The sequence below is a fragment of the Gallus gallus genome, chromosome 11 (genome assembly GCF_016699485.2).
Source record: "Gallus gallus isolate bGalGal1 chromosome 11, bGalGal1.mat.broiler.GRCg7b, whole genome shotgun sequence".
Lineage (NCBI taxonomy): Eukaryota > Metazoa > Chordata > Aves > Galliformes > Phasianidae > Gallus > Gallus gallus.
Window position 1 is genome coordinate 1,353,467 of NC_052542.1, and position 27,655 is coordinate 1,381,121.

General features: G+C 59.7%; 2 protein-coding genes across 3 annotated transcripts; one reads left to right on the forward strand and one right to left on the reverse strand.

The window, feature by feature from the left end:
* Positions 1-990: 990 nt before the first annotated feature.
* Positions 991-11,786, reverse strand: SLC9A5 (solute carrier family 9 member A5). The gene is made up of 16 exons (XM_003641901.6): positions 11,606-11,786; positions 8,059-8,361; positions 7,437-7,600; positions 6,656-6,734; positions 6,287-6,464; positions 5,991-6,211; positions 5,650-5,852; positions 5,297-5,386; positions 5,142-5,212; positions 4,395-4,524; positions 4,226-4,314; positions 3,845-3,971; positions 3,581-3,751; positions 3,369-3,438; positions 3,054-3,185; positions 991-2,829 (listed from the first exon to the last, which is right to left on the reverse strand). The coding sequence occupies exons 1-16, from the start codon at positions 11,754-11,756 to the stop codon at positions 2,363-2,365; spliced, it is 2,646 nt and encodes an 881-aa protein (XP_003641949.2). The 5' UTR covers positions 11,757-11,786; the 3' UTR covers positions 991-2,362.
* Positions 11,787-12,921: 1,135 nt separating this feature from the next.
* FHOD1 (formin homology 2 domain containing 1) lies at positions 12,922-27,471 on the forward strand. 2 transcript variants are annotated; one of them, XM_015279133.4, is made up of 24 exons: positions 12,922-13,124; positions 18,231-18,337; positions 18,416-18,480; positions 19,183-19,250; positions 19,338-19,443; positions 19,528-19,622; positions 19,971-20,082; positions 20,332-20,426; positions 20,506-20,649; positions 20,726-20,946; positions 21,034-21,141; positions 21,388-21,411; positions 21,745-21,798; positions 22,385-22,548; positions 22,932-23,800; positions 24,026-24,178; positions 24,376-24,558; positions 24,776-24,895; positions 25,067-25,228; positions 25,316-25,506; positions 25,588-25,780; positions 26,214-26,370; positions 26,460-26,636; positions 27,123-27,471. In XM_015279133.4, exons 1-24 carry the CDS (start codon positions 12,954-12,956, stop codon positions 27,203-27,205), a joined length of 3,822 nt encoding a protein of 1,273 aa, XP_015134619.3. In that variant the 5' UTR covers positions 12,922-12,953; the 3' UTR covers positions 27,206-27,471. The 2 variants fall into 2 exon arrangements, with proteins under 2 accessions (XP_015134619.3, NP_001012792.2); NM_001012774.2 differs by lacking the exons at positions 21,388-21,411; positions 21,745-21,798 and having other exon boundaries at positions 27,123-27,467.
* Positions 27,472-27,655: the final 184 nt, after the last annotated feature.

The window sequence follows — 27,655 nt, forward strand, 5'->3', positions numbered from 1 at the left end:
TGTGCTTGCTGGAAAGCCTGGGGAGGAGTGGGAGGTGAGAAGCTGGATGCCCATTCAGCAGCTTCCCACCACCTGTGCCTGTGTAGGTCATCGTGCAAACATCACATGAGGGAATCAGAAGGGCTCCAGAGATGGAGAAGAAGGAAGAAGAGTGCGAGGTGTCCTGTGGGTCAACAACACCCTTGCTACAACAGAAAACACAAAGCTGGAGGTTCAAGAAAAGGATTGTTCCCCTCAGTTTGATGCCTAGCTGCATGCCAGCTCCAATTTGGGGCTCCTCAGAACAGGTACGGATCTGTTCTGTCTATTTCTAAAGCTTACCTACGGGCCCGGCACTCATCGTGCAATGGGAACGCTATGATTTTGAGATGCTGTGCAGTGCTGACCTGGGAGATGGCCAACACCAACCCTCACCCACAGCTTGGCTCTTGCATCCCGCTGATGCCCCACTGCTGGCACTGCTTCGCACCCTCTGCTGACTTCACAAGTTCTGGGAAAGGGGGGAAACTGGAGGAGCCGAGCATCGGAGAAAGCAAATCACTGTGGAAAAAATGTGCAGATCTAATGGCAGTGCTGGGAGAAGCCTGTGTGCAGAATGGTCTGCAGCAGTCAGACAGCTCCAGGATGGGGTTGCTTATAATAACAGTCGGAGGGTTGTATGTTCTGGGTTACAGCCTGACAAGCAGCTAATTTGTTGAGCCTTGCTCCGTCCTGGAGAAGCAGAGGTTTGGGCACATGTGCTCGTGGTTTGGCCCGGTTTTTGTGTTTTTCCACTGAGGCACTTTGGTATTTTTAGGCTGAAAGAGATGGAACTGTGCTGTGCTGTGCTGGAAGGAACGGCTCTGTGCAGGCAGGAAAGGGAAAGACAGAGATTGGAGGAGGAGAATTAGCACTGACAAAACCCCACGGGTGCAGGAGGGGACGCAAACCCCAACCCAGAGGAAGCAAAGCAGGCAGAGGTCCCCAGCAAGCCCTGAGTCCAGACCGTGCCACCTGCTCCAACTCTGATTTATTGAACATTACAAAATACTCTGCATATGGTTTCACATTAAAACAATATTCTTGCAAATAAGATACTAAGTCTGGAGTTGTTTGTGGTGCCCATGGCTACAGAAAACACTGACCCAGCTAGAGATTTAGTATGGCCCAATATCAGAAATCAAAACTGGAATAAGGCATACAAGAAATGCAAAACTATATAAAAACCTTTTAAAAACCACATGCTCCAGTCGGCAGGGCAGGTACAGAGCAGAACGGCCTTGCTAGCAGCACCAGGTGCCACCGCCTTGCCTGCCCCACACAGGGCTCATTCACCCAGTGCACTGAAATATCCCCTGACACCTGCAGACCCAGCACCCCAGGCAGCTGCAATGGGCAGCCCTATGCTTGCTGTTGGATGTTAGCAGCCCAGATTGGAGCATCCCCACTCCAGGGGTCTCCTGTGCCCAGCTGTGCTGAGCTCTGAGCAGATCTTGGGGAACAAGATCTTGGGATCCCTCTTGGGTGGGCTCTGGGGTGGCTGGGGGGCAGAGCTTTGCAGATGCACTCAGCTCTCACCCATCCGCTCTTACCCATCTCTCCTGCTCCCGCTTTACATTCAGCTCTGCTGCTCTCCTTGGTGCCCTCCCAGCTGACGAGCCCCAGGCAACTAGAGGGACTGGGATGCAGGCAGGATGAAGGGTGCCATGCAGGGCTGCCGTCTCCTAGCAAAGCCAGAAAACAGAATGCTGCAGCCATGGGGAGCACACCTGGATGAGCAGAGTGGGGCTGGCACAGCCAAACGAGTGCCAGAAGAGTCCCTGTGCGTATGCAGCCTGGCTCCCGGTGGAGCCAAACCTCAGTCCTGAGAAGATCATGGCTTTGCTTCTGCAGTGCCTCCAGAACCCAGGGGACAGAGCTGCAGTGGAAAGGGGCCAATCTCTGCTCTCCCAGCTGAGGTCCATGCGTGCTCTGAGCAACCCGGTTCCTGGAAGCCAAAGGCCGGGTGGGGATGGGCTGTTGTGCAGCAGCCTCCTGCAGAGGCTGGAGGGTCAGCCAGAACCCCAAAGCTCACGCTGGCACAGCCACAGTGGCATCAAGACCATGTCTGGGAGGAACAGCTCTGGCCTCCCAGTGCTGCAATACAGGAGACAAAGACCAGAGAACAAGAGAGCCAGATTTGGGGTCTGTGCCCCCTGGGTGGATGGGACTGGTGTCTGCTCTCACAGCATCGCGCCCATCTATCTACCAGCCTTGCATCAGCATGAGCAAAGCCCCAGAGCTCTCCGGCTGCTCCTGGAGCTGGAGGAGACACGCAGAAGCTTCACGAAGCACGACAGCGGAGCAGCTGGTGGGTGGCAGTCTGCCCCGCATGCCCTGCGTTTCAGATGTGGCTGGCTCTGCTGAATGCAAGCCGTCGGTGCTCGGCGGGGGGCAGCCCCCTGCCCTGCTCCTCTGTGCCCATCAGGGGCTGCAGCTCCTGCTGCTCCGCGCCCTCGGGGCTGCTGTCGCTCTTCGACCTGCTGCTCTTGGATATATGGCTGGGGAACTGGAAACGTGAGACCTGCTCCGGCGTCGCCTGGCTCGCTGACTGCGGCTGCTTCTCCAGCATGGGGCGGGCGAACCTCCTGTGCTGTGCTCCTGTCTCGATGCCTGGCGGCGAGGCGATGCTCTCCAGGGAGGAGATGCTTTGGTTCCATGCTTTCTGCATATCCACCGGCACGATTTTGGTGGTCTCCGAGGAGACGTAAACAGCCAGGTCAGCCTGGTCTCCTTTCCATGGCAGCTCCTTCTCTGCCAAGGTGGGTGATGGCGGGATGATGCAGGGGCTGGGGCAGACGTCCAGGCTGCCTGGGGGTGCAGAAGGAAAGACAGAGGGGGGTATTGCACGACTCCTGCTCTTTCAAACCCTGGTACCGATGGGGACCCTTCTGATCTGGCCCATTTTGGAGGCTCTGCTGTGCCTCCATGGCCACAGAGAAGAGCAGCTCTCCCATTCGTGCTCCATTCACTTTGCTCTTGCCCAGTCCAAGCCAACCTTGCTCCATAGGCAGAGGAAGGACTGGCATGCCTACCTGGGGTTGTCTTTCCCTGCAGGACTTCATCGGTGGCACGAGCGACAAACACGATCCCTTCATCATCCTCTCTCTCTGTCTCTGAGCTATCGCTCTCCTCCTCATCAGAGCTGACCGTCACCAGCACGGGAGCTGCAGCCACACAGGGGGTGTATGGAGGATGGATACCCTGAGAGCTGCCCCCCTGCACCCATGGGAGAAGGACCTGGTGCCAGCATAACCCCAGTGCCACCAAGCATGGACAGCGTGCTGCTGCCATCCCACCCCAGTGGGTCCCCTTGCAGATTCTGAGAACCAATCCTGCCACCTCCTTACCCGCCTCCTGCCAGGGGACGTTTCTGTGCGTCCTCCCGTTGGGTGCATCGCTGGGCAGAGAGATGTTTTTCTGCAGAGGGAGAGGGATCTGAATGGGACCCAACCCCGTCCCCAGGCTCTGGAGATGCCAAAGCCCTGCAGCACACCATGGACCCCACAAGACCTCGCTACTCCATATCTAGTAGGGGAGCAGGAATTTGGGGATCGCTTGCCTTCTTCCTGCCCTTTTCCTTCAGCCTGGCTTTGCTCTTGGAGGAGCAGACATTGTGCTTGGTGGACTTGAAGGTCTCCAGGCGCCTCTTCATGTTCTGCCGGAAGATCTCTTTATCTTGGCGCTCTTGTTTATCTGGAGAGATGAAGTGACGGCTGTAGCTGGCCTTGTACTGGCCGAGGGAGAGGCAAAGAGACACAGGGTGAGCAGCCAGCCCCGCACAGCACCCTCCATCCCCGCTCCTGCTGCGGGCGGCAGCGCTCACCCGCCGCCGAGGCTTGTAGAGGCTCCCGCGCAGCACGTGGTGCATGGCTGCATCCTCCTTGTCCCGCCGGCTCCGCACTGTGTCGATCACCTGCAGGTCCAGGCACGCACCGCTCCCGCTCTCCCTCCTGGGGAATTGGAGCATCCCGATGGATCTGGCTCAGCCCAATGGATCATGCACGTCCTGATGGATCCAACCCACCCCAATGGACCCAACCCACTACAACGGATCGTGCCCATCCCAATGGATCGTGCCCATCCTTATGGATCCAGACCATTCCAATAGATCCATCCAATCCCAATGGGTCCAGCCCATCCCAGGGATGATGCAGCCAGGGAATGCTGCCCAGAGGCTGGGATGTAGAGGGATGCTCGCACTCACAGCAGGTTTGTGACTGACGACTCTGACATGGACGTGCGGCTGGGCATGGAAGGCAGTGCCAGCTTGGCAGCTGACAGCACGTGGCCACCCTGGGGGAGTGATAGAGATGGGCTGGAGGGGTCCCCAGCACCTCATCCAGTGGGACCCAGCTCCCACCGCACACCCCTACCTGGTCCACAAAGCTGATGGCATCACGGATGTTCAGCTTGTAGTAGACATCCCAGATCTCGTCCCGCAGCTTGTAGGCAGATTTCCTCATCAGGAGCTGGCTCAGGTACTTTTTGTCAAACTGCTCCCACCTGCAGCAAGATGGACATGTGGGTGGTTGAAGTCCCACAAAGGATGGATGGATGGATGGATACAGTGGTCACTGGATGTTTTCCCATGCAAAGTCCAAAGTGCCGAAAGCATGGGGAGAGAAGGCTGTGCCTGGGAACACCCTGGCAGAGGACAGGACATGCTGCCACATTGTCCCCAAGCCAAGGGGAAACTGGAGACCCATTGACAGGCGCAGGGCTGGAGCTGGTGCAGCTGCCTAGACAGAGCTTCCCTCCAGGAAACAGGCTCTCTGCACGCTTTTCCTGTTGTGATTCTGCACACAAACACTCAAAATTTTAACAGTTCCTTCCTCAGTATCCAGTGCATCTCCGTCTGGGGACGCACAATGACATCACAGCCAACCCAATTCTGCAGCAGCTGCAGCATGGGCAATGCCACCTTCTGCCCTATGCCACCTCTGCCCAACCTCTCGTTAGGACACTTCTGGAGCAGTCGTTTGCATTGTAGCATCCAGATGAGCAGACATACCCCTTCCCAATCCTGCTGCCTTGCCCACAGCAGGAGTGTCCACCTTGGGATGTCCCCATGGCTTCCATACCACCCCATCCACCTGAATGCCAGCAGATGAGACACTCACTTGTCCCGCCAGTAGTGGTAGCCGTGGTGTCCCACGATGTCTTCCACTGCCGCCAGGATGTGGTCAAAGGCCTGGAGTGAGGAGAAAAGAATGAGAGCGGTGGAGGGTTACCCAGGTTAAGCATGCCTCGTCCTGGTGCTGCAGAGGACACCTACATGCTCATGTAGCTCCTCATTCAGCGTGGGTTTGTGGTGGTCGCTGCGCTTCACCTTCAGCCACGTCACCAGTGGTTTGATGGTGAGGCCCTGGAACGACAGGAGAGGGCATGGGAAAGATTGGGAGGGCAAGAGGGTGCTTGTCTAGGTCATGAGAGTAAAAGGAGCATGAAGTGACCGAGGGCATTGGTAGTGACAGCCACATGCAGTGTTCCCACTGTGCTTTGGGTCTGTGTGATAGGAGTGTGGGGACCTGACACCTGGTACCTGTGCCCCAAGTCATGCCCCTCCAGACCCCAAGGCTGGCATCTGCTCATGGTGCTGCTCCACAAGGACACAGTGCCCATCCTCACCTGCACGATGACAGTGAAGAACACCACCACGATGGTCGTTGCCACAAAGTAGTCCTTGGCTTTCACCTTTGCCTCATCCAGCAGGATGACCAGGGCGAAGGCAACGGCTCCGCGGAGGCCACCGTATGACATGACCACCTGGTCAATCCTGTCCAGGGGGATGAGGCGGAAGCGGTTGAGGACATAGGTCTGGAGGACAACACCTGGAGAAGAACGAGGACAAGAGTCTGGGATGCCACCAGAGCCCCATAGATGAGGCAAAGCCAGAGCCAGGAGCCACTCCTGGTAACTGCTGCTTTTTGGCCAAAAAAAAAATGGCTGGGACAGCAGGATGGACTGACCCACAGCTCTGAAGAGCAGGATAAAGAACAGGGTGCCCAGCACCAGCGCGGTGTCCCATGCCCACTTGGAAGTGTCTACAGCTGACATGCCCAGAAACATGAAGATGATGGTCTCTGAGCTGCTGGCCAATGTCTTCATGGTGTACTTGACTGTGGTGCGGGATTTCTGGGAGATGTTGGCTTCCACATACTTCTTGCAGCAGATCCCGCAGAAGGTGACTCTGCAGAGGGGCAGAAGGAGCTGGCATGACCCTATGGTGAGCACCCCTGCTTTCCTGGGGCTCCCCGGTACTCACGCCAGGATGGCAGAGAGCGAGACCATCTCAGCAGCCAGGTAGGCAACATAGGCCAGCAGAAAGACAAAGAGCGGCTCGATGATGCGCACACGTTTGGTGAACCGTGTGATGAGGGCCAGAAGGAAGGCGAAGAGCAGCCCCACGGCCGTGCCCCCCAGACTCACCAGGAAGAAGGAGGCTGAAGGGAAGAGGTTGGGTTGCACCTTTGGTGAGGCCCCTTGCCAAGCCCCGTGCTCCCACCTGACTCCCCATCAAAGCATCCAGTGATGATGGCTGAGATGGGCTTAGTGATTGCCCACAGCACGACAGCACCCATGCTCCTCCCCAGTTCTCTATGCTACAGGAAGAGCTGGTGGGGCACATACTCACCTACCCCCTTCACGTAGTCCGTGGCATGGATGTGTGCTGGACCCAGCTCCACGAAAGAGTTGAAGACCTTGTACAGCACCTGCAGGCAACACAAGTCCTTTGGGAATGGCAGAGAAACTTCCTACCACGGGAGGGGTAGCACAGGTGGTCATATTGGGTTCAAGCATTCCCCTGAGGTCAGCACAGTGGAAGGACCCAGTGGCATGGGGTTGCACCCAGTCTGGGATGTCACCTGCACTCTCTGCCCATTCTGGGGGATTCCAGTGCCTGGAAGGCATTGGACTCCACTTTCATAGGATCACAGACTGACTTGGATTGGAAGGGACTCTTACGGGTCATCCAGCCCAATCCCATGGCATGGGCAGGACACAGAACCAATAGAATTCTTAAGATTGGAAAAGATTACTAAGATCACCCAGTCCAGCTCCAGCTCACCCCCACCATGCCCACTGACCACGTCCCTCAGTGCCACATCTCCACGGTTCTTGACCACCTCCAGGGATGGGGACTCCCCCACCTCCCAGGGCAGCCTGCTCAAATGCCTCAGCACTCCTTCTGAGAATAAATTCTTCCTAATATCCAATCTGAACCTCCCCTGGTGCAAGTTAAGGCCATTGCCCTTTGTCCATCTTTCAGTACACAAAGTTGCCCAAAGCCACATCAACCTGATGCTGAACACCTCCAGGGATGGGGTACCTACAGCCTCTCCAGACAACCTGCTCCGGTGCCTCACCACCCCCACTGTCATTAGGGCTGCAGGGCCCCCCTGGCTCCAACTCACCACAGTGACAGCATCATTCAGGAGGGACTCGCCAAACACAATGATGAAGAGGGTCTCATTTACATGGACCTCTTCAAAAACTGCCAACACTGCCACAGGGTCCACAGCTGAGATGAGGCTGCCGAAGAGCAGGAAATCCATCAGCCCAGCTTCCACGCCTGGATCTGCTGGGACAGAAGGATGGAGGTGAGGCAGGTTGTTCTCCCCAGGTGAGGGACTGTGTAGATGAAACAAGCCTGTCCACCAGACCTCTGAGGCCTCCCTGAGGTGACATGGGGTTTGGCACATGAGGGAAGAAGTGCTTGGACCAGGCACCAAGAGGTTCCTCCGGGCTCAGAGGAGCTCAAAAGAAGGCCCAGGCCAAGCAGGGCCAGCAGCTCCAGCCGAGGACAGGGAACACGGCAGCGAGCCAGCAGAGCTAGCCAAGGTCGGCGACAAAAATAGCAAAGACATGAGTCAGCCCGGTGCCGAGAAGGTCCCCTTTGTCCTCCACACTTGCTGGTCCTGCCAGAACATCATTCCCAGCTCCTGAAAGCTATGGGATCCACGCCAGGGCTCTAAATCTGGGAGTGTTTTGCATCTTCCCACCCCTTTTGGTGACGTGGGCTCCTCCGGCACCCACCCATCAGCCCTGCCTGGTGCAGCCCCCAGAGCGCAGTGCCGGTGGTGAAGGAGTTCCAGAGCGTGCCCACAACTGCATAGGTGAGGATGGCACCAATGTTGTCGAAGAACAAGCGGCTGGGCATGAAGTAGCCCGAGTCCAGGACGATGGGGGGCAGGAGGAAGAGGAAGAACATGTTGGGCTCCAGCTGGTATTTGGGTTTCTTGGCCACGGCCAACACGATGCCGCCCAGGCCCAGCCCCAGCAGGATGAGGAGGCAGCTCTCCGGCACAACGGATGTCACCTTTCTGGACAGGTGGAACACTGGAAGGGAAGGAAGAATGTGAGCATCAGCCAGGTGGGGCACAGGGACAGAGCACCCTGCGTCCAGCGACCGCATGTGAGCAGGAGACCTCCTAGCTAGCTGGCTCACTTGGCTGCCCTGCTACCACCGCAAAGCCCCGTCCCTAAAGCTCTAAATGAGGTGCTTGTGCCAATCACCCCACCAGGAAGAAGGCTGTGCTGTGGTCTGACATCAACCTTAGGACCTTGGGCTCCTTCCCTCCCTGGGAACCCCATGGATGGACCGCAGCTCAACCCAGCCCAGGGTCTTTTCACCGATGGTGTAAACCTTGAGAGAAGCTCAGGAGCTGGCTTCCTTGTCTCTACTGCCCGTGCCTGCCTGCTCTGAGCCTGTCCCAGATCAGGATTCCAGGTCCTCCACCTCCTAAACCACTGCCACGTAAGCCAAGCAGTTGGGCATTTTGCTCTTCTGGCATCTGTGCTAAAAGGAGAAAGGCATCGCTGAGCACGTTTATAGTGCTGCAAGCAGTGCTGGCTGCTGTTCAAGTGAGGCATCCTGGTCACAGGAACACAGTACCCCACACAGGGATGGGGACGCACAGCCCTGGTGATGGGGTGACCTTGTTTGCAGCTGTCTGAGCACGCAGGTGGAGCAGCACGCAAACACTGCAGCACGAGCGCGTCGGCCAGAGTGCTGGCTGACCTACCTGCATGCAAACACAAAGTATGCGAGAGCTGCGGATGAAGGGATGCTTGCAATAATCAGCTTATTCCAGCAAGCCATGAAAGAGGATGTATTTAATGGAGCAAGCTGATCACACCCTCATATTCATATATTAGCCCTGTGGCAAGGAGCCTGATGGCACAAGGCCACATCATGCCAGCCAGCAGTGGGGACACGCTCCTCGTGGCAGCCTTGTCCCCATGTAAACCCAAATCACGGCAGCCTCTTGGCAAAACCAGCAGGGCAACCCACAGATTCCTTTGTATTTCTCCTGCCTCCCACCACTGAGGTCTTGCAGCCATCACTGGTGACATCCCAGGGCTATGGCACAACTTGGCCATCAGATGAAGGAATCATAGGATCATTAAAGTTGGAAAAGAGCTCTCAGATCTCCAACCCCAGCCCACCCCCACCGTGCCCACTGCCCACATCCCTCAGTGCCACATCCCCACAGCTCTGGGACACCTCCAGGGACGGTGACTCCCCCACCTCCCCGGGCAGCTGTGCCACTGCATCACCGCTCTTTGGGAGAACAAACTGTTCTTAATATCCAACTTGAACCTCCCCTGGTGCAACTTAAAGTCATTACCAGGAACCAGCAGGCACCTTGTCCTCAAGTAAAGGAACATCACAGCCTCCAGACCATCACTTGGCTGCCCTGCCACCACCCCAAATCTCAGTCCTGAATGCTCTGGGTGAGAGGAACCCATTGCTTGTGCCAATCACCCCACCAGGAGGAAGGCTGCACTGATCAAAGAAGTTCACAGCATCGATGGGAGAAGCCCTGCATGCACAGCCAGGGCATGGGAACGCTGCTGGCTTCGTTGCTCTGCACACTGCCGCCCTCACATCAAATCCCAGCACACGAGCTGCTCTGCAGCAGGGACGGGTGGCAAGAGCTCTAATTTTACACCCGCTAGGCAAGAATTTCAGCATTAACGTTCCCACAGCAACAGTAACTCAGCCACATGTGAATTAACTTCAGAGGCATCATCCCCGCTCCAGACATCCCCAGCACGGGATGTGCCACTGGGAGGAGTTGAGGACAAATCCCGCTCCCCACCATGGGGCTTGGGGTCAATCATGGAATCGTTAAGATTGGAAAAGAAAGGTAAGATCATCAAAGTCCAACCACTGACCATCAGCACCATGCCCACTAACCATGTCCTGGGGGGATCAGAGACACCAAAACCAATGGGCACTGGGAGCAATGGGGTCAGGGTTGGATGCAAAGGGAGAAGGTTGGGACCCACATTTCCTTCCCTGCAGCCCTTTGTGTGGGTGAGGGGCGGCTGTGGGGCAATGCTCATCACTTCTCCTTTCCCTCATCCCCGAAGCAAACAGAGCAAGAAAGGCAGCAGAGCCTGGATGACACCTCTCTGCGCAGTAAGCCAACACTCAGTGCAGTTTCCTCCACCCTGGGCATTTGCCTGCTGCTTGCTCGGGGCACTCCGGCATTATGATGGTTTCCAAGAACAAGAGCCTACAGTCTCACTTCCCCATCACAGTGCTGGGGACGCTTCCGCCCCTGCAGTCACAGGGCTGAGAGCTGGCAGCAGCTCTTCCGCACCAGCCCGCACCCAGCACTCAGCACCCAGTATGGCCACCCCACCCTTGGGGACCTTCTGCCCCCGTCCCCATCTCCTCCCGTGCCCCTGGGCACACTGGGCACAGCAGTGCCAGGGCTAGGAGCAGGGATAGGATGCACCCCCAGGCCATGGCATGGCTGACTGCTGTCACATCGCTGCCACCAAGCACGGTGCCTTGGGGCCGTGCCCACCGAGGTGGCACATGGTAGCTTCTCTCACCCCACAGCCCAGCGTGGGGTGGGGAAGGGAATGCGCCAAGGAAAACCCAAATAGATGAGCTGCCTGAGAATGAGGCGTGGAGCCAGAGCTCCTGTCTCTGTGCTGCACTCAGCAGCTGGAGGTGGCACAGCTGCAGGCAGAGGGCTCGATGTCTCAGCTCATAATTTATTCCTTGCAGAGGTTTAGCTGTGAGAAGGCCGAGGGAGGATGGAGCGCAAAGTGCACGGCCGTGGGTTGGGTGATGCTGGAGCAGGAGGAGGGCGGCTGACAGTGACAGCAACACCCTGCCCTGGGTGTTAATGCATCCCCGCTCCCCCGGCAGCACTTCGAGGAGGACACCCTCTTCAAGGTCACTGTCACACCTCCCGGGTGCCCGCTTTGTGCCACGTGGCTCCGGTGTGACCCACCGGCGGTGACCACCCAGCGCCGCTCCCAACCCCGGCAGCAGCACACGCACCCCTGCAGCTCATCCCACGGGCTGTCCCCGCTGTGCCCACCCTGCGGGGCCACCAACGTGCCTCCCTGGTGCCACCGGCCGGGCTCTGCTCTGTCACCGCTCATCACACCCCCATGGCAAAGAACGGTGCGTGACCCTCCGCGGGCCACCGAACGCCGTGCTGTCACCTCCCGGGGTCCGTCCGGCTGCACGCACCGCTCCTCGCCCCGGGGTCAGCCCACCCCCCCGCTGCCACCGCTGCCCACCCGCGGAGCCCCCCGTCCCGGCGGCACTCACCGATCTTGGCCAGGCTGGCCACCAGGATCCAGGCGGCCACCAGGCACGGCACCTGCACCTCCTGCCACTGCCACCGCAGCAGCTCGGCTCCCGCCGGAGGGACGGCGGCGGGGCCGGGGGAGGCCGTGGGGCCGCTGCCCGGGGGATGCATGGCCCCGCAGCTCCGCCGCTCCGCAGCTCCGCCGGCCCCGCCGCGACGTCACCGGCAACGGCGGGGGCAGAGCCCGGCCCGCCCCGCAGCGCCCGCCCCGCCCCGGAGCCGCTCCACCCGCCCCGGTCCCCGGCACTGCACAGGTCCCCAGCGACGACCAGGTGTCACCACCGCCTGCCTCGGTGCCTCCCCCCGCAGCCGCCGCGGTCCCCAGTGCTGTCTGATGCCACTCCGATGCCATCCCCGCTCACCCCGGTCTCCAGTAATGCCCCGGTGCCACCCCCGCTTGCCCCAGTCCCCCACGCTGCCCCAGTGTCACCTCCATCTGCCCTAGAAGCCAATGCTGCCACGGTGTCACCTCTGCAGTCCCACCTGTCCTGGTCCCCAGCATCACCCCAATGTCACCTCCTGGTCCCCAGCACTGCCCCGCTCACCCCAAGCAGCACCTCTATGCCACCTCACCCCAGCTCTGGTCCCCCCGTACATGCCCCAAAGCCTCCTGCCCCTCAGTGGTCTCCTTGCACCTGCCTTGGTCCCCCCTTCACCACCCTCATGTCCCCTCCGTCTCCCTGCTGTCCCCTCCATCACCATTCATCACCTGCCGTCCTCTCCATCCCTTGCTATCTCCTCCATCACCTGCTAGACCCTCCATCCCCATGCTGCTCCTCCATCACCTAGAATCCCTCCATCACCTGCTGTCCCTCCATCAAATACTCTCCCTTCATCACCTGCTGTTCCTCCATCCCCATGCTGTCCCTCCATCACCTACCGTCCCTTCTGTCCCCCCGCTGTCCCTCCATCATCTACTTTCCCTTCATCACCTCCTGTCCCCTCCATCCCCCTGCTGTCTCCTCCATCACCTGCTGTCCCTCTGTCCCCCTGCAGTCCCCCCCCGAGGGACCATCCCTGCACACCCCATGCATGCGGGGCACCCAGAGCATCCCTGTGCACCTGGAGCCCCTCGGTGCCCTCGGAGCATCCCTACGCCCTCTCGCCCCCCGCAGCCCCCCCAGCACGCCATCCCCTCCCCCCGCCCCCCTTTACCCTTTGGAGCCGCCCGAGCAAAGCCCCGCTTACACCCGCGGAGGGCGCCCGAGCGCGGGGCGGTGCCGGCTCAGAGCCGGGGCGGTGCCGGGGGCTGTCCCGATGCCACCCCCGGAGCTCCGGGCGCGGTGCGGCGGCGGTGGCGGTGCCGCCATGGCGGAGGCTGCGGTCCCGTGCCGGGTGCAGTACCTGGAAGACTCCGATCCCTTCGGCTGCGGCAGTTTCCCGGAGCCCCGACGGGCGCCTGTTTACGCCGTGGAGGAAGCGTTGGCCCTGGGAGCGCAGCTGCCCGCGGTGCACCGGCTGCTGGGAGCGCCGCTGCCGGTAAATAGAGGGGACGGGAGGTGGGGGAGGCGTGCTGAGCATCCCCGGCGTGGCCGTGGGGCTGGGGTCCCGTGGGGCTTCGCGGTGCCCGGTCGCTGCTTGGGTCGGAAGGGGATAGTGGGGGGCTCGGAAAACCCTACAGAGAGTGGGCACAGCCGTATCCACATCCCCACGTCGGAAGGACGTGGCCGTGTGTAGCCGTGCGCTGCCATGGGGACACCGCTGCTGCCGCGGTTACCGGAGCGTGGGCAGTGCCACCGGGTGGCCCCGAGAGCCCCCGTGCCCACGGAAGCGGTGTCTGCCGCCGTCCCCCCCGGCGTCGTCCCGCCCGGCGTCGCGGAGGAAGTGGCTCTGCTTTTTGGGGCCGGTTCCCATCCGACGGCAATGGCCTGGGGCGCTGCGTCAGCATCCCACAGCACAGTGCGATGGAGCGCAGTGAGCCCCCAGCGCGGCCCGACCGTGGGATTCAGCTGCCTGGCCACGCACGGGGCTGCAGGGCTGCCTGCCCCTTGTCCCACTCAGCGTTTGCATGGGCTGGAAGGAAAGCCCCGCAGAAAGTCATGCACTGAGCAACTTCCTCCGGGAAGTGGGGAGGAAGGAGGCGCAGCACCGGGGGTCCGGAGCGGTGCTGGCGTCCCAACCCAGGCTGGAACCTCCTCTCCCCACGGTCCCTCCTGCCTTGGGGTCCCCTGTTGGTGTGCTGCCATCAGAGTGCCATTTCCAGACCCTTCCTGATGGGGTGGGTGGGTTTTCTCCCCTTTCTCCCCTTTCTCCCCCCCCCGGTGTGGCACATGGCAGCGCTTCAGCCATGGCCGCGCATCTCCATGGCACCGATGCGCAAAGCTGGGAGCGAGGCAATGGGAAGAGGGTTGCTGCGAGACCTTCCCCTGAGCCAAACAAGCTCCGCACGTCCCTACTTTCATTTTTTCATGAAGCAGAGCAGCAGCCTCTCGTGGTGTCCCCGTCATGGGATTTTTGGCTGGTGACTAAACGCACTTTGTTTGGGAACATGCAGCCCCAGACATGACGAATGGAGCAAACTCAAGTTTCAGGCACGCGTCCTCCCCACCCCGGAGCTGTAACGGGATCGCTGTCCCGGGGTGCCACCGTGGGGACAGGGACATGGTGGGGCTGGAGCCAACCCTCCCCCATGCAGTGCCCACGCTGCCAGGTGCCGCTCGCAGCCCCATTACTCACGGCGCTATAATTAGGAAATGAACAGTCACTATTAATTTTTTCCCCTATAAACCTCAGCCCTGGATGCTGGGCTCGTCCCGCTTCGCTCAGCAGCGTCCTCCCACGCCGGGTGTCCCACATCCCCCAGAATGGAACCGCACAGGATTTACCCTCCCTGCCCACACGTGCACGGCCGCACGGCCCCTCTCTTCCTCTCCCTGCAGCTGATGGCTTTTTCATGCTCTCCGGAAGGTGTTTGTGCCTGGAATGCCTTCCCGGCCCGCTTTCCGCAGCCGCATTGTTCTGCTCCGGGACGATGCTATCTCTTCTGAGCTTCCAGCGAGTCATGCAGGGCCCCACTGAGCAATGCTCCCTCCGGGTGCATGCTTGCTTTCAACCCCTGTGAGTATTTTGCAGCAAAATCTGTGCTTTCTACAAAAGCACGTGACCTCTGCACAGGAAATCCTGTTGCAAACGGGCTGCCCACCTGAATTGCAGAGGGTGGTGGTGAGGCCATCTCCATGCCACCGCTGTCCCTGGATGTCCCTTTGCGTGCCCTTGACCTGCACCCCGCACCAGCACTGTCAGCGTAGGGATTTTCCCAGCAGAACCAAATGGTGGGAGCCCCCTCCTCTGGAAACCTGCAGAAGAGCAAAACCTGGGTTGGCGGTGGGTTTGGGGCTCCCACTTGCCCAAAGTCCTTGCTTTGATGGGGCTGGGTCTCCCGTGTGCCCCAAATCCTTGATTCTGGTGGGTTTGGGGTCTTTGAGCCGTGGGGAACTCAGGGCTGGATGGAGAGGGCAGCAAGTGTGCAGCACCGGGCCGTGTGTGCTGTGTGCCCTCCAGAGCCCTCCTGCCTTCCTTTCCTTTTTCTCCCCACAGTGGGCACTATCCCATCCATCTGCTGCCATCCATCAGCAGGAAAGGGTACAGGGCAGAACCTGGTAATAAACACCTCACCCAGCCCAACGTCCCAAAGTGGATCCCATTGCCCAGTGCTTCAGGGTGTGAGAAGAGGATGGGGGAGAGGCTGCAGGCACGATAGTGTGCATTTCAGATGTGAGCTGTGCTGGGTTGGCTTGCACAGGAGGTTTGTCGGAGTTTGGGGCTCGCAAAGGTGGCTGTCCCCATGGTGTGGGGTGCAGAGCAATGCTGAATTATGGATGCTGTGAGCTACGAGCCCTACTTCACACTGCATAACGTTCATCCTGAGCTTTGTGCTGAACCGTGGCCTCGAGACCAGGCCTTGGCTGCAGAACATGACAGAGATAAATGAGTTGCAGTAAATCCCCCATGCCCTCTCCATAAGCCGTGCAGGGTGTCCCATGGCACTGCACTCTCTGGTTTGCAGTCGGGGCGTTGCTCTGGCTCTGCCCCAGGAGCAGCCTGTAGCTCAGTTTCAAAGCTCTTTGGGGTTTCTCCAAGTTTCTCCAAAAGTGTCTTTTCCTTGGATTTCTTGGGTTTGGGTGCTGGGTCTCCATCGCCTCCATCCCGAGGAGGTGGGGGCCGTCCCCACATCCCACGCTGTCACCAAAGTGTTTATTTAAATATGCTGGAGAGCCCCACAGCTCAGCAAAGTTGGCAAAGTGTGGTTGCCAAAAAAATAGAAAGTGTTGGAGATGGGGGAAGTGCTTCCGGCACTGGCAGATAAGAAGGATGCTGTGCAGGGCTGCGCCAAGATAAGGCACTCAGCTTGTTGTTGCTTGAATGGCGGGGGTGGTTTGGATGTGTCTTGGCTATGGAGACCTCCAGATGTGGGTCCATCATCTTACAGGTCAGTGGTATCTCCATCACTGTCCCATAGAGGCATCTCCATCACAGCTCCATGGAGGGATCTCCATCACAGGCCCATGGAGGGATCTCCATTAAGTGGTTTGGAGAGGGCAGTGCTGCTCTGGGTGCATCCATGAGCCATCATTTGCTATGTGTATCCTCTCTGAGCATTGAAGCTCATGGTGCTGTGTGTTCCCACCTGGCTGAAGCCATGCTCCTGTGCATGGTCCTTGTCCCCTCGGGATAAGTCCCAGAAAGTCCCCAAAACCAGTAGCCAGAGGGCACTGCGTTGCTACAGAAGGTGTGAGTGTGGGATGGATGCTCTCCTCTCTTTCCCCTCCCTGGTTTCGCTGTGATCCCAGGCCACTGTATAACACTTTCCCATGCTGGAGGCAAATGAATCAAAGCTGGGAGCAGGGACACAGCCACTGCCCTGTGGCCTCACGGTGCTGTCCCCATCAGCACAACTCAATCTTGCCCAAGGAGCAATGATGCCCGGCATGGCAACGCACCCCCACTGTGCCACGCTGTGTCTCTTGTCCCTTTCCCCAGGGGATGACACTGGCCAAGGTAGGCACATCCCATGCACTGGAGCATCCTTCGTAGGGAGCACAGCCAGGCTTACATGGCGAGTACCAGCTGGGCCATGTCACCACTCCTGACAGCAGCCAGCTGTTAACCCCAGCTCACAGCAGAGGCAATTTCTTCCCTCTGGAGCTGCTTGGGAGCCACGTTTTGGTGCATCCTGGAAGGACGCATGGGCAGGAGTGGAAATCTTCCCCCAGCCCTCAGCAGTGTTTGGTGTGTATGGCTATAGCTGGCGGCAGCAAGAAGTGAGGTGAGATGCTGACAGCACGGTGATGGAGTCCAGCCCAGCAGCAGTGCCCTGCCAAATTGCTGCTTATCTGCAGGCTGAGTCAGACGGCGAAGCGTCACTCCATGCACGCGGCATGGTTTGGGCTTGTTTCTTTTTGCCCTCTGGGTTTGGTGATGATATCATGCATGCAAAGTCTTGCTTGGGACACCGAGCACAGGGAGATGCAGGGGATGGATCCCTGGTGGTGCTGCATGGGGCTGCCCGGGGGCTTTCCCAGACTTTTGGAATGGTGGGAACTCAGCTCCTGGCCCCTGGAGTGATTTGGGGCTGAAAGTAGGGTTTTGGTGATGAGCCCCATGTCTCCTCCCTGGATGCATCATGCGCTGTGTTTGGAGTTTTTTGGGGAGGTTAATAAAAGGGGTTTATCCCTGCTGCAGGGAGGGACGTGGGAGGGCGCATGTGGATGCTGTAGGATGGGAGCAGATGCTGTAGGATCTGGGGTGGATGCTGTAGCACCAGGGCTGCCTTTGGCCCTTCCCCTCCCACTACGTGGCTGGATGTGGAGCTGGGGCTGAGTCATGGGGCTGAGTCAGTGCAGCCCACACACTGGGACGCCCACGTGGGGCTCACCATGTGCAGGGATCCTGCCCTGATGGGGACAGCCACTGCCACCAGGCTGGATCTCACCAAGGGAAGTTGATGGCCTGGGCCCACCAAGGCATGGGGCTGCCAAGGCATGGGACCACCAAAGCATGTGGTCATCAAGGCTTGGGACCAACAAAGCATGGGACCACCAAGGCATGGGGCCAACAAAGCATGGGAGCACCAAGGAATGGGGCCACCAAAGCATGGGGTCACCATGGCATGGGGTCACCATGGCATGTAGTCACCAAAGCATGGGACCACCAAAGCATGGGAGTACCAAGGAATGGGGTCACCAAGGCATCGGACCACCAAAGCTTGGGACCAACAAGGCATAGGACCACCATGTCATGGACCCACCAAAACACGTGGCCACCAAAGCATGTGGTCACCAAGGCCTTAGGCTACCAAGGCATGTGGTCACCAAGGCATGGGGCCAGCCTTGCTGTGTGTTTCCCCCGGTGTAGGGCTCCCCATTTCTCCAGCAGCTCAGTGCTTGTCCCTGTGCAGGGGTGGAGTTCCTGAAGGGGACGTAGTGGCACCTGTGATTCAGTGGGAGCGGCCTGGGGTACATGGGTTCATGGTAGGGGAGGGTGGAGCTGCCTCCTCCAGCAGCCAGGAGGGACACTGCTGCCACCCACTGCAGGGAACCTGGGGTGAGCGGGTGGTCCCCATCTCACCCGGCTGTGTGTCCCCAGCTGGAGGACTGCACGCTGCAGGTGTCCCCATCCGGCCACTACCTGGACCTGGAGCTGTCCCTGCTGGAGCAGAAGGATGACCTGGAGGCTTTCTACGAGGAGGTCAGGTGAGACACGCGGGGGGCACTGGGCGCACGGGGACGGTGCCCCTATGCCAGTGCTCAGCCCACGTCCCTTTGCCCTAGGAAGGGCCGGCGGCCAACGCTGATCCTGCGCACGCAGCTCTCCGTCCGTGTCCACGCCATCATTGGTGAGCTGGGGGGGGTCTCCTCACCCCTGGGGCCGGAAGTCCATCGCACGCTGCGGGGATTTGGGGTCATCCAAGCGAGCTCTAAATATAGCCCCGGCAAATGCAAACAAATGGCTTACTTGGGGACAAGCGCTCGGACGCACTGATGCTTTCCATCCGGAGCGGGGGGAAAAGCCAGCGGTGCTGGGAAGGAAAGGACCGGCAATGGGGTCAGGGTCGCGCTCCCCACGCGCGGTTCCCAGGCTCTGGAATGCTCCGTCCCGGAGGCTCCGGGAAGGTTTGGCAGAGCGCTGGTTGGCCTGGCCGAAATACATAGGAAAACAGTAAAAAATAGACAGATGGGTTTGGCGAGCTGCGTGCCTCCTTTGAAGGCTGCCAGCCGTGGGATGGGGACGAAGGGGGTGGCGGAGCGATGCCCGCAGGGTTGTGCAGATGGGGTTCCTGTGGGTAACTCAGCCCCGGGGCTGTGCCTCCTGCCCGGGTTCCTGTTTCGGTTCAGCGCAGGAAACCAGAGGGGATATTTGTGTCATCACTGGGCAGAAAAAACAGAAAGAAAAGAAAATAGGAAAGTGGCAGCGCTGAAAGCAGTGGCGGTGGTGGAGCTGCTGCTGCTCCCATCCCATGTGTCCCACATCCCGTCGCTGTGCCACGTCCCTCTGTGCCGCTCTGCCCAGCAGCCCATTCCCATGCCTTTGCTTGCAGAGAAGCTGTACAACTCGCAGGGCCCGGAGCTGCGGCGCTCCCTCTTCTCCCTCAAGCAGCTCTTCCAGGTAGGTGGCCCCAGGTCCGTGTCCCCACCCTGGAGATGCCCACGTCCCCAGCACCTGCGTGGGGACATCGCTGGGCTTCGCTCGCAGGAGGACAAGGACCTGGTGCCAGAGTTTGTGAACCTGGATGGGCTGACGTGCCTGATCAACGTGGGGGCAGAGGCGGACCAGAACTACCAGAACTACATCCTCCGTGGTGGGTACTTGGCGTGTCCTCCCCCTCGGTGGCACCGCTGATGGAGCGCGCCTGATGCCAGCACTCCGTGCCCCTGCCTTGCAGCCTTGAGCCAGATCATGCTCTTCGTGGACGGGATGCAGGGTGTCATCAACCACAACGAGACCGTCCAGTGGCTGTACACGCTGTCAGGAAGCCCGGTAAGCTGCCATCACCCCTGGCTGTGACTGTCCCCATGCGCTATCCCTTGGGGCTTCACCCCATGCCTTGCCTTCAGGATGGGCTCAGTGCCTTGCACTCATTGGGTGCTGTTCTTCAATGTCATCAAGAGTCCCCATGGCCCCTTTATGTGACCTGGGCACAGAGGTAGAATATAAGAGAGGGCCTCACTCTGGGTGCCAGCACCCATTGGCCACCAGGATCCCAGCTGTAGGACCCTGAGCCCACAGTACCCTTCACCAAAGCCATCGGTGAAGCCAAGCCCTGGAGAGTGGGTGCAGCCTCCTGTACCAGCAGTACCCTGCCACAGCCACTGTCCCTTGTCTCAGTTTCGCCTGGTGGTGAAGATGGCCCTGAAGCTGCTGCTGGTCTTCGTGGAGTACACGGAGCCCAATGCCCTGCTCCTCATCCGCGCCGTCAATGCTGTGGATCAGGCGAGAGGTGGGTGCAGCCCCGGACCCCAACCGTGGATCTCAGCTTGGGGATGGTTGGATGCAGAAGGCGTGGGCTGTCCATGCCCCGTGCCAGCCATAGAGTGTGACAGCTATGGCATGCGCCAGTCATGGCCAATGGGAGCCCACCAAGAGCCCTCCAGCGGGGATGAGGAGGGGGTGAGATGCTCAGGATGCAGTGCTCCGTACCCCAAACCCGCAGTGCCTTGGTGCCACCTACCTGCGTTGCTTGTCCCAGGTGCATGCCCATGGTCCAACCTGATGGCCATCCTTGAGCAGCGCAATGGGGCTGACACGGAGCTGCTGGTGTTCGCCATGACGTTGATCAACAAGGTGAGCATCAGGACTGTGCCATGGGACCACCGCGTCCCTATGTCCCCGGTGCCAACCCTGTCCCTTTGCCACCACCCAGACGCTGGCCGCCCTCCCAGACCAAGACTCCTTCTACGACGTGACGGACTGCCTGGAGCAGCAGGGCATGGAGAGGGTCGTGCAGCAATATTTAAGCAGCAAAGGCACTGACCTCGACCTGAAGCAGCAATTTGTCCTCTATGAAGTGAGTGGGGTGCCCAGGGTGATGGCAGTGTGACGCATCCCCCCGGGGTTCACAGCATGTCCCCATCCCACTGCAGAGCGCACTGCGGCTGGAGGATGGCGTGGAGGAGCCGCCGGCAGGCGGGCGCAAGGAGCGCAGGAAGACAGACGAGGGGCGGCGTGGGTGGAGAGCACAGGGGAGCTGTGCTGAGCCCGACCCTCTGCAGAGCCCAGGGAGCCCCGCATCCCCAAATGAGACCCCCAGCACCCCGAAGGAGCCGCCTATTGAGGACAGCCCTGAGCTGAGCATCCCAGTGGAGTAAGTGTGGGATGCAGGAATGCTGCAGTGTGACGTTGGGAAGTCCCCCATGGCACTGTGCTCTGTCTGCATCTCCTCTTCCTCCAGGCCTTGCCCCAAGAGCATTCTCAGCAGTGCGTCCAGCCTGAGGCTCAGCCTGTCCAGCCCCCCAGCTGAGAAGGAGCCCCCCAGCGTCGGGGAGAGGAGTGTCTACAAGTAAGGGATGATGCCCTGGGGGTCCCACCACCAAATCCCCTCTGTCCCTAGGGCATGCTGGGGCTGGCGAGGTTCACAGGACAGGAAAGGGCAGTGTGAGATGATTCAAGTGCAGGGCTTTCACAGCATCCTTAGCCCCGCTGGGGTGTGCACACCTCTGCTCCAGCTCCATCTCTTCCCCCTCACTCCTCTCTGCCCGTGCTGATTCTCTCCTCTGCCCACTCTTTCTATCTTTTCCTTTTGCAGGCTGCACCAACCTGCTGCTGTCTGGTAAGTGCCCGTGCTCTGTGTGACACCTGCTTGCTGTACCCAGCCCTTCATCTCCTCTGCTTGCACCCTCTCTGGGTGGCCAGGACCCCCATACCACAGCTGTCCCACTTGGGGTGACAGCACCCTCCAACCCCTTATGGGGCTCCCATGCCCTCTCCAGCCTGCAGCATCCTGGTGGCAGGTCGGGTGGTACTGGTGACAAGGACAGTGCTCCCAGCGTCACCAACACCATGCAAGAGCAGTTCTTGCTGGGGGGCCCTATGCCGTGCCATGGGGCTGGGGCTGGGGGCAAGAGATCTCCATTAGCAGGGGCTAACCCCTGTTTTCCCTCAGGCGGGAGGATGCCCCCTCCTTGCATGGGGACAAACCTATTCTGAAGAGGTTTGAGTAAGTAGAGGCATGCGTGTGTCTCCAGGCATGCGCTTCCTCAGGCTGGATGCTCCCAGTCATGCAGGGCAAGAGGAGCAGGAGGGTCCCACGTGTCCCAGCTCCAACACTCGGTGCCCTTCTGGGAGCTTGGTCTTGCAGCTTGTTGCGGTGGATATCAGCTTGGGTCCAAGTGGCAGAGGTGGTGGAGGGAGGTGGTGGAGTCTCCATCCTTAGAGATGATCAGAAGCTGCCTCGACATGGTGCTGGGCAAAGCTCAGGGTGGCCCTGCTGGAGCAGGGTGGCACCAGATGACCTCCAGAGGTCCATGCTGACCTCAGCAATTCTGTCCCCATGCTTTCCCTGCCTCCCGCTGGGCCATTACATCCTTGTCTTGCTATTCCCAAGCCATGGTGGCCTTACCCATCTCTCTGAAGTGCTTGGAGATGGCTGGGGCCATGGGTGGATCCTGCTATGGTGTGGCTCATGCCGAAGATTTTGTTGCGGATTGGCCCCATGCGGGGCTCGTTGTGTGGTGCTGTATGGTGTGGTTTGTCCATCCCCATCTTCACCATGCTCCCAGCCAACACCTGTCCCTGTCTCGCAGAGCTCGCTTCTTGGAGAACCTGGCTGCTGCCCAGAAGGAGAAGATGTCTGCCATGGCAAAGGGACGGATCGACATCCTCAGCGATGTTACACCACTGGAGCATCCCGTCACTTGGGATGGGGACGGCAGTAACCCTGATGCTGGCACAGAACCACCCCGCATGAGTACGTGCAGGGCTGGGTTGGGAGTATGTCCCTACCAGGACCCCCGTGTGGGCATCAGGAGCCCCTCTGGCCACAGCCCACCCCACGGTACTGTGTGCCATGGTGGTACTGGTGCCACTGAACAGCTTAGGTTGGAGGGGACCTTCAAAGATCATCCTGTTCCAACCCCTGCTGTGAGCAGGGTGTCCCCCACCGGGTCAGGCTGCCCAGGACCCCATGCAACCTGGGCTTGAACACTTCCAGGGATGGGGTGTCCACAACTTCTCTTGGCAACCTTTTCTGGCCATCCCGCCCCCAAGCATCTTCCCATAAGGAATGGGCTCCAAGCCCTATGTGCAGCCCAGCAGCACCTTCTCCTACAGGTGGGCTCTATCTCTCCGCAGGGTCCCACGCAGGCCGGCAGGACGTCTTTGACTCCTGTAGCACCATCTCTGATACCAAGTTCATGCTGGACATGCTCTATGCCAAGGGCTCCTCGGAGCCAGGGAGGCAGAAGGTCTTCCCCGAGGAGCCATCATTGTCCTCGCGCCAAGGAGAGGTGGAGACGGACGCAGGGTCCAGCTGTGCCGAGGGACCTGGTGGTCAGGAACAAGAGAGTGCCCGGCCCCACGGCAGGGCTCCAGACGGGCTGGTGGCTAGTGCCCACGCCAAGCTGGCACGTGCTGCATCCAGCATCGATGCTGAGAGCCACACGCAGAAGCTGGAGAACACCGTCATGATGCCTGTCAAGAACGACGTGGAGTTGTCGTGGGAGCGCCTGGAGGCTGGCCCCGTGCAACTGAAAATCAAGGACCTGGACTTCACTGACCTGGGGGAGGAAGAGGACTTGGACGTCTTGGACTCGGGACCTATTGCCAATGGCTCCTTCCTTCCTGGCAGCATCGAGGCAGCGAGTGCGGGAGTTCTCATGGCTCCCCCTCCACTTCCTATGGTTCCCGGTTGCCCACCACCTCCACCTCCTCCCCCAGTGGTCCCTGGTTGCCCACCACCTCCACCTCCACCACCTATGGTCCCTGGCTGCCCGCCTCCCCCAGGGTTCTCAGGCCCCTCCACCATGGATGGCCCTTCCCAAGCCAAGAAGAAGAGGACAGTGAAGCTCTTCTGGAAGGAGCTGAAGCAGCTGGATGGCACTGTGGGGTCAGGCAGGTTTGGGCAGGCGACACTGTGGGCATCCCTGCAAAACGTTGAGGTCAACACTGCCAAACTGGAGCATCTCTTTGAGTCCCGTGCAAAAGAGATGCCAGCTTCCAAGGTACCGGCAGGCCAGAGCTTTTGGGGGCTGTTGTAGTCTCAAGGCACTGTCACCCCCATGCTGTGTTGAGGATGGGTAGCTAGAGCCTTGAGACTCAGTGGGGAGGATGGGGTGGGGGGTGATGATGATCAACGCATAGGTGTGGTTCACCCCCACATCCCATGGTGTATTCACAAAGGTGAGCCCCCTGCCTGGCTGCCAGCCTGCTCCCTGTCCTCTTTGCAGAAAGTTACTGATGGAAAGAAAGTGGTGGTGGTGCTGGATCCCAAGAGGAGCAATGCCATCAACATTGGCCTCACGGTGCTGCCACCTGTGCACATCATCAAGACAGCCGTGCTCAACTTTGATGAGTTTGCAGTCAGTAAGGAAGGGATTGAGGTGAGAACTGGAGAATCTAGGCCCACCAAGGTCCCTGTGGGGGTCGTTTCCCCTGGTCAGGAGGTCTCTGTGCCATGGTGCCCATGATGCCAGTGTGGCACACTGTAGGTGGCCCTGGTGTGACATGTCCCATCTTCCACCATCCTGGAGGAACAGTGACATTGCTGATATCTGATGTAACCTTCTGCCTGCCTTAGAAAATCCTGACCATGGTCCCAACGGAGGAGGAGAAGCAGAAGATCCAGGAGGCCCAGCTGGCTAACCCTGACGTGCCCTTGGGCTCTGCAGAGCAGTTCCTGCTCTCATTGTCCTCCATCAGCGACCTGACGGCCAGGCTCCAGCTCTGGGCCTTCAAGCTGGACTACGAGAGCCTGGAGCAGGTATGGGGCCATGTACCCCCTCTTCCCCTCATCAGAGTCCTTGCGATGAGCCATGGGCAATCCTGGTGGGAAGCGGCCACATCCCAACATGGGGCTGCAGGGCCCTAAGGCAAACATGGGGTGCTTGTGCCCATGGTTGAGGACAAATGTTCCTGGTTGAGGATCCCCCAAGGGAGGTGACTTCCAAGGGATCTCACCTGCCCCTGTCCCCATCCAGGAAATTGCAGAGCCACTGTTTGATCTGAAAGTGGGCATGGAGCAGCTGGCCAGAAATCACACCTTCAAGTGCATCCTGGCCACGCTGTTGGCCATGGGCAACTTCCTGAATGGCTCCCAGGTGAGGAACGGGGTGCTGGGGGATGCAGCTTGGGTGCTGTGTGAACAAGACCAACCATGGCACGTGCGTGCCCAAGACCATGAGAAGCTCGGGAAGTGGTGTGGTGCTGGTCTTCTTTGTCAACGGGAGGGTGGCAAGTTGGAGAGGCCCCACTGAGCATCGGGGTTTCAGAGCAGAGGCTTTGAGCTGGGCTATCTGGAGAAGGTGTCGGAGGTGAAGGACACAGTGCACCGGCAGTCCCTGCTCCACCACCTCTGCCAGATGGTGGTGGAGAAGTTCCCAGAAACCACGGACCTCTACTCAGAGATCGCCTCCATCACGCGATCTGCCAAGGTGAGACCAGGCCCAGGCCCTACACCTTCACCTTCACCTCACCACCGCCACCGCCAGCACCAATGGACAATATCTCCCCCCGCTTAGGTTGACTTTGATGAGTTGGCCAACAGCCTGGTGCAGCTGGAGCGGCGTTGCCGGGCCTCCTGGGACAACCTGAAGGTGATTGCCAAGCACGAGGCCAAGCCAGTGCTGAAGAGCAAGCTGACGGACTTCCTCAAGGACAGCACCCAACGCATCGTCGTCTTGAAGGTGGTGCACCGGCGCGTCCTTAACAGGTGGGTCCTAACCCCGCTGCACCACCGGCCCCGAAGTCAACCTGCGGTGGGGTGGCCGTGCCTTGATGGGTGTCCCTGCAGGTTCCACTCCTTCCTGCTCTACCTGGGGTACCCGGCAAGCGCTGCGCGGGACGTGAAGGTGATGCCCATCTGCAAGCTGCTGCGGGAGTTCGCCCTGGAGTACCGCACGTGCCGGGAGCGCGTCCTGCAGCAGCAGAAGAAGCGTGCGGCCCACCGTGAGCGCAACAAGACGCGTGGCCGGCTCATCACAGAGGTATGGGGCTGACCATGCCACCACTGTACCCTGTGCTGATAGAATGAGAGGGAATGGCCTCACGTTGTGCCGGGGGGTGTTCAGATGGGATATTAGGAACAATTCCTTCTCTAACAGAGCGGTGAGGCGGTGGCATGGCTGCCCAGGGAGGTGGGGGAGTCACCACCCCTGGAGGTGTCCCAGAGCCGTGGGGATGTGGCACTGAGGGACGTGGGCATGGTGGGAGTGGGCTGGGGTTGTGCTTGGGGATCTGAGAGGTCTTTTCCAACCTGAATGATTCTGTGATTCTACAATCCTATGATTCCATGAGTGGTCATAGTGGTGATGGGTTGATGGTTGGACCTGATCTTGGAGGTCTTTTCCAACCTGAATGATTCTGTGATTCTGTGATTCTGAGCTGTGTCCCCAATGCCTGCCTCTTGTACTGCTGCAGACCGAGAAGTTCTCTGGCATCACCGAGGCATCACCACCCGCCGTGGTGTCAGCCAGCCCCACGCAGCAGGAGCAGGCAGAGGTGGGCCACGAGAGCATGAAGAGCGTCCTGAGCTCGCCCACGGATGTCCCTGCCCGCCGCAGTCGGGGTGGCCGCGGTAGGAGCACATCACCTAGGGATGGGGTGACATTGGGGTGGCCGCAGGGAGCGCCCAGTTGATGCCAGCATCCCCATGTTCCCATGCAGGGACGGGGCTCACCACCCCAAGTCAGGGCTCCCCAGCCCAGGAGGACGTTCCCAGCTCACCCGACGACGCCTCAGATGAGATCATGGACCGCCTGGTGAAGTCGGTGACGCACAGTGCCAACCCCCGGCCCTGCCCCAGCCGGGAGCGCAGGAGGTCCCGCGGCAACAGGAAGTCCTGTGAGTCCCCACTGCCACTGTCCCCACACCCCGTGCCCCTGTGTCCTGGCCGCCGTGCCCTGTCTCCATATTCTATCCTTGCTCATCCCTGTGTCCCTGTTCAGATGCTCGTCTGCCATCTCAGTGTCCCTGGCCCCATTCCATGTCCTTGCTCCCACACCTGTTCCATCTCTGTATTCCCCTTTCCCATCCCTTTACTTTGTCGTATGTCTCATCAATGTCTCTGTTCTCTGCCCCTCTGCTACTTCCCATCTCTGGATCTCTGCTCAGGTGCTCTTTCCCACCTTTTGTGTCCCAGTCCCAACTCTGTGTCTCTGTCCCCATGCCACCCCATGCCTTGCCACCTTTCCCTGACCCCTTCAGACCCCTCACACAGCCGCAACCCCGGCACCCACCCATGCCACCAGGACCCCTTATCTCATCCCCACACCAAGGCCACAAAGCCCAATGCACAGTGACCCAGCAGCTGCTCTCCTGTTCTCGCAGTGCGACGGACTCTGAAGAGTGGGCTGAGTGATGAGCTGGTGCAGGCACTGGGCTTGGGAAGGGCACCGGGTATGGAGGTGTGAAGTGACAACCTGCATCCCATGGGGAAGGACACGGGGATGCTTGGCACGCTCCGCACCTTCGGTCTCACCTCTAGCTTCAGAGCACAATGGGAGCGATGCCCCAGAGCTGCTCTGTGGGGTCAGGATGCAGGATGGAGGATGCAGGATGGAGGAGCACATGCTGCGGTGGGAGTTGGAGCAGTACTGGAGGGAGAGGGGCTGGACCCGGACCCCCGCTGGGACCTGGGTTTGGCTGCTGTGACAATAAAGTGATGTGATGTGTGCTGCTGGTGGTGTCCCTTGTCCCCGTTCCTGGGGCATGGGGTGATGCTCTGCAGCATCCCTGGGCAGCCCGGTGTCCCCATATCCCCATGGTGCAGGATACCAGGGTGGCACAGCACCCCTGCATCCCTCTGCCCCACCTCCATCCCCTGGCTCATGGCTCAGGGACAGCCTGATGTCTCCATACCA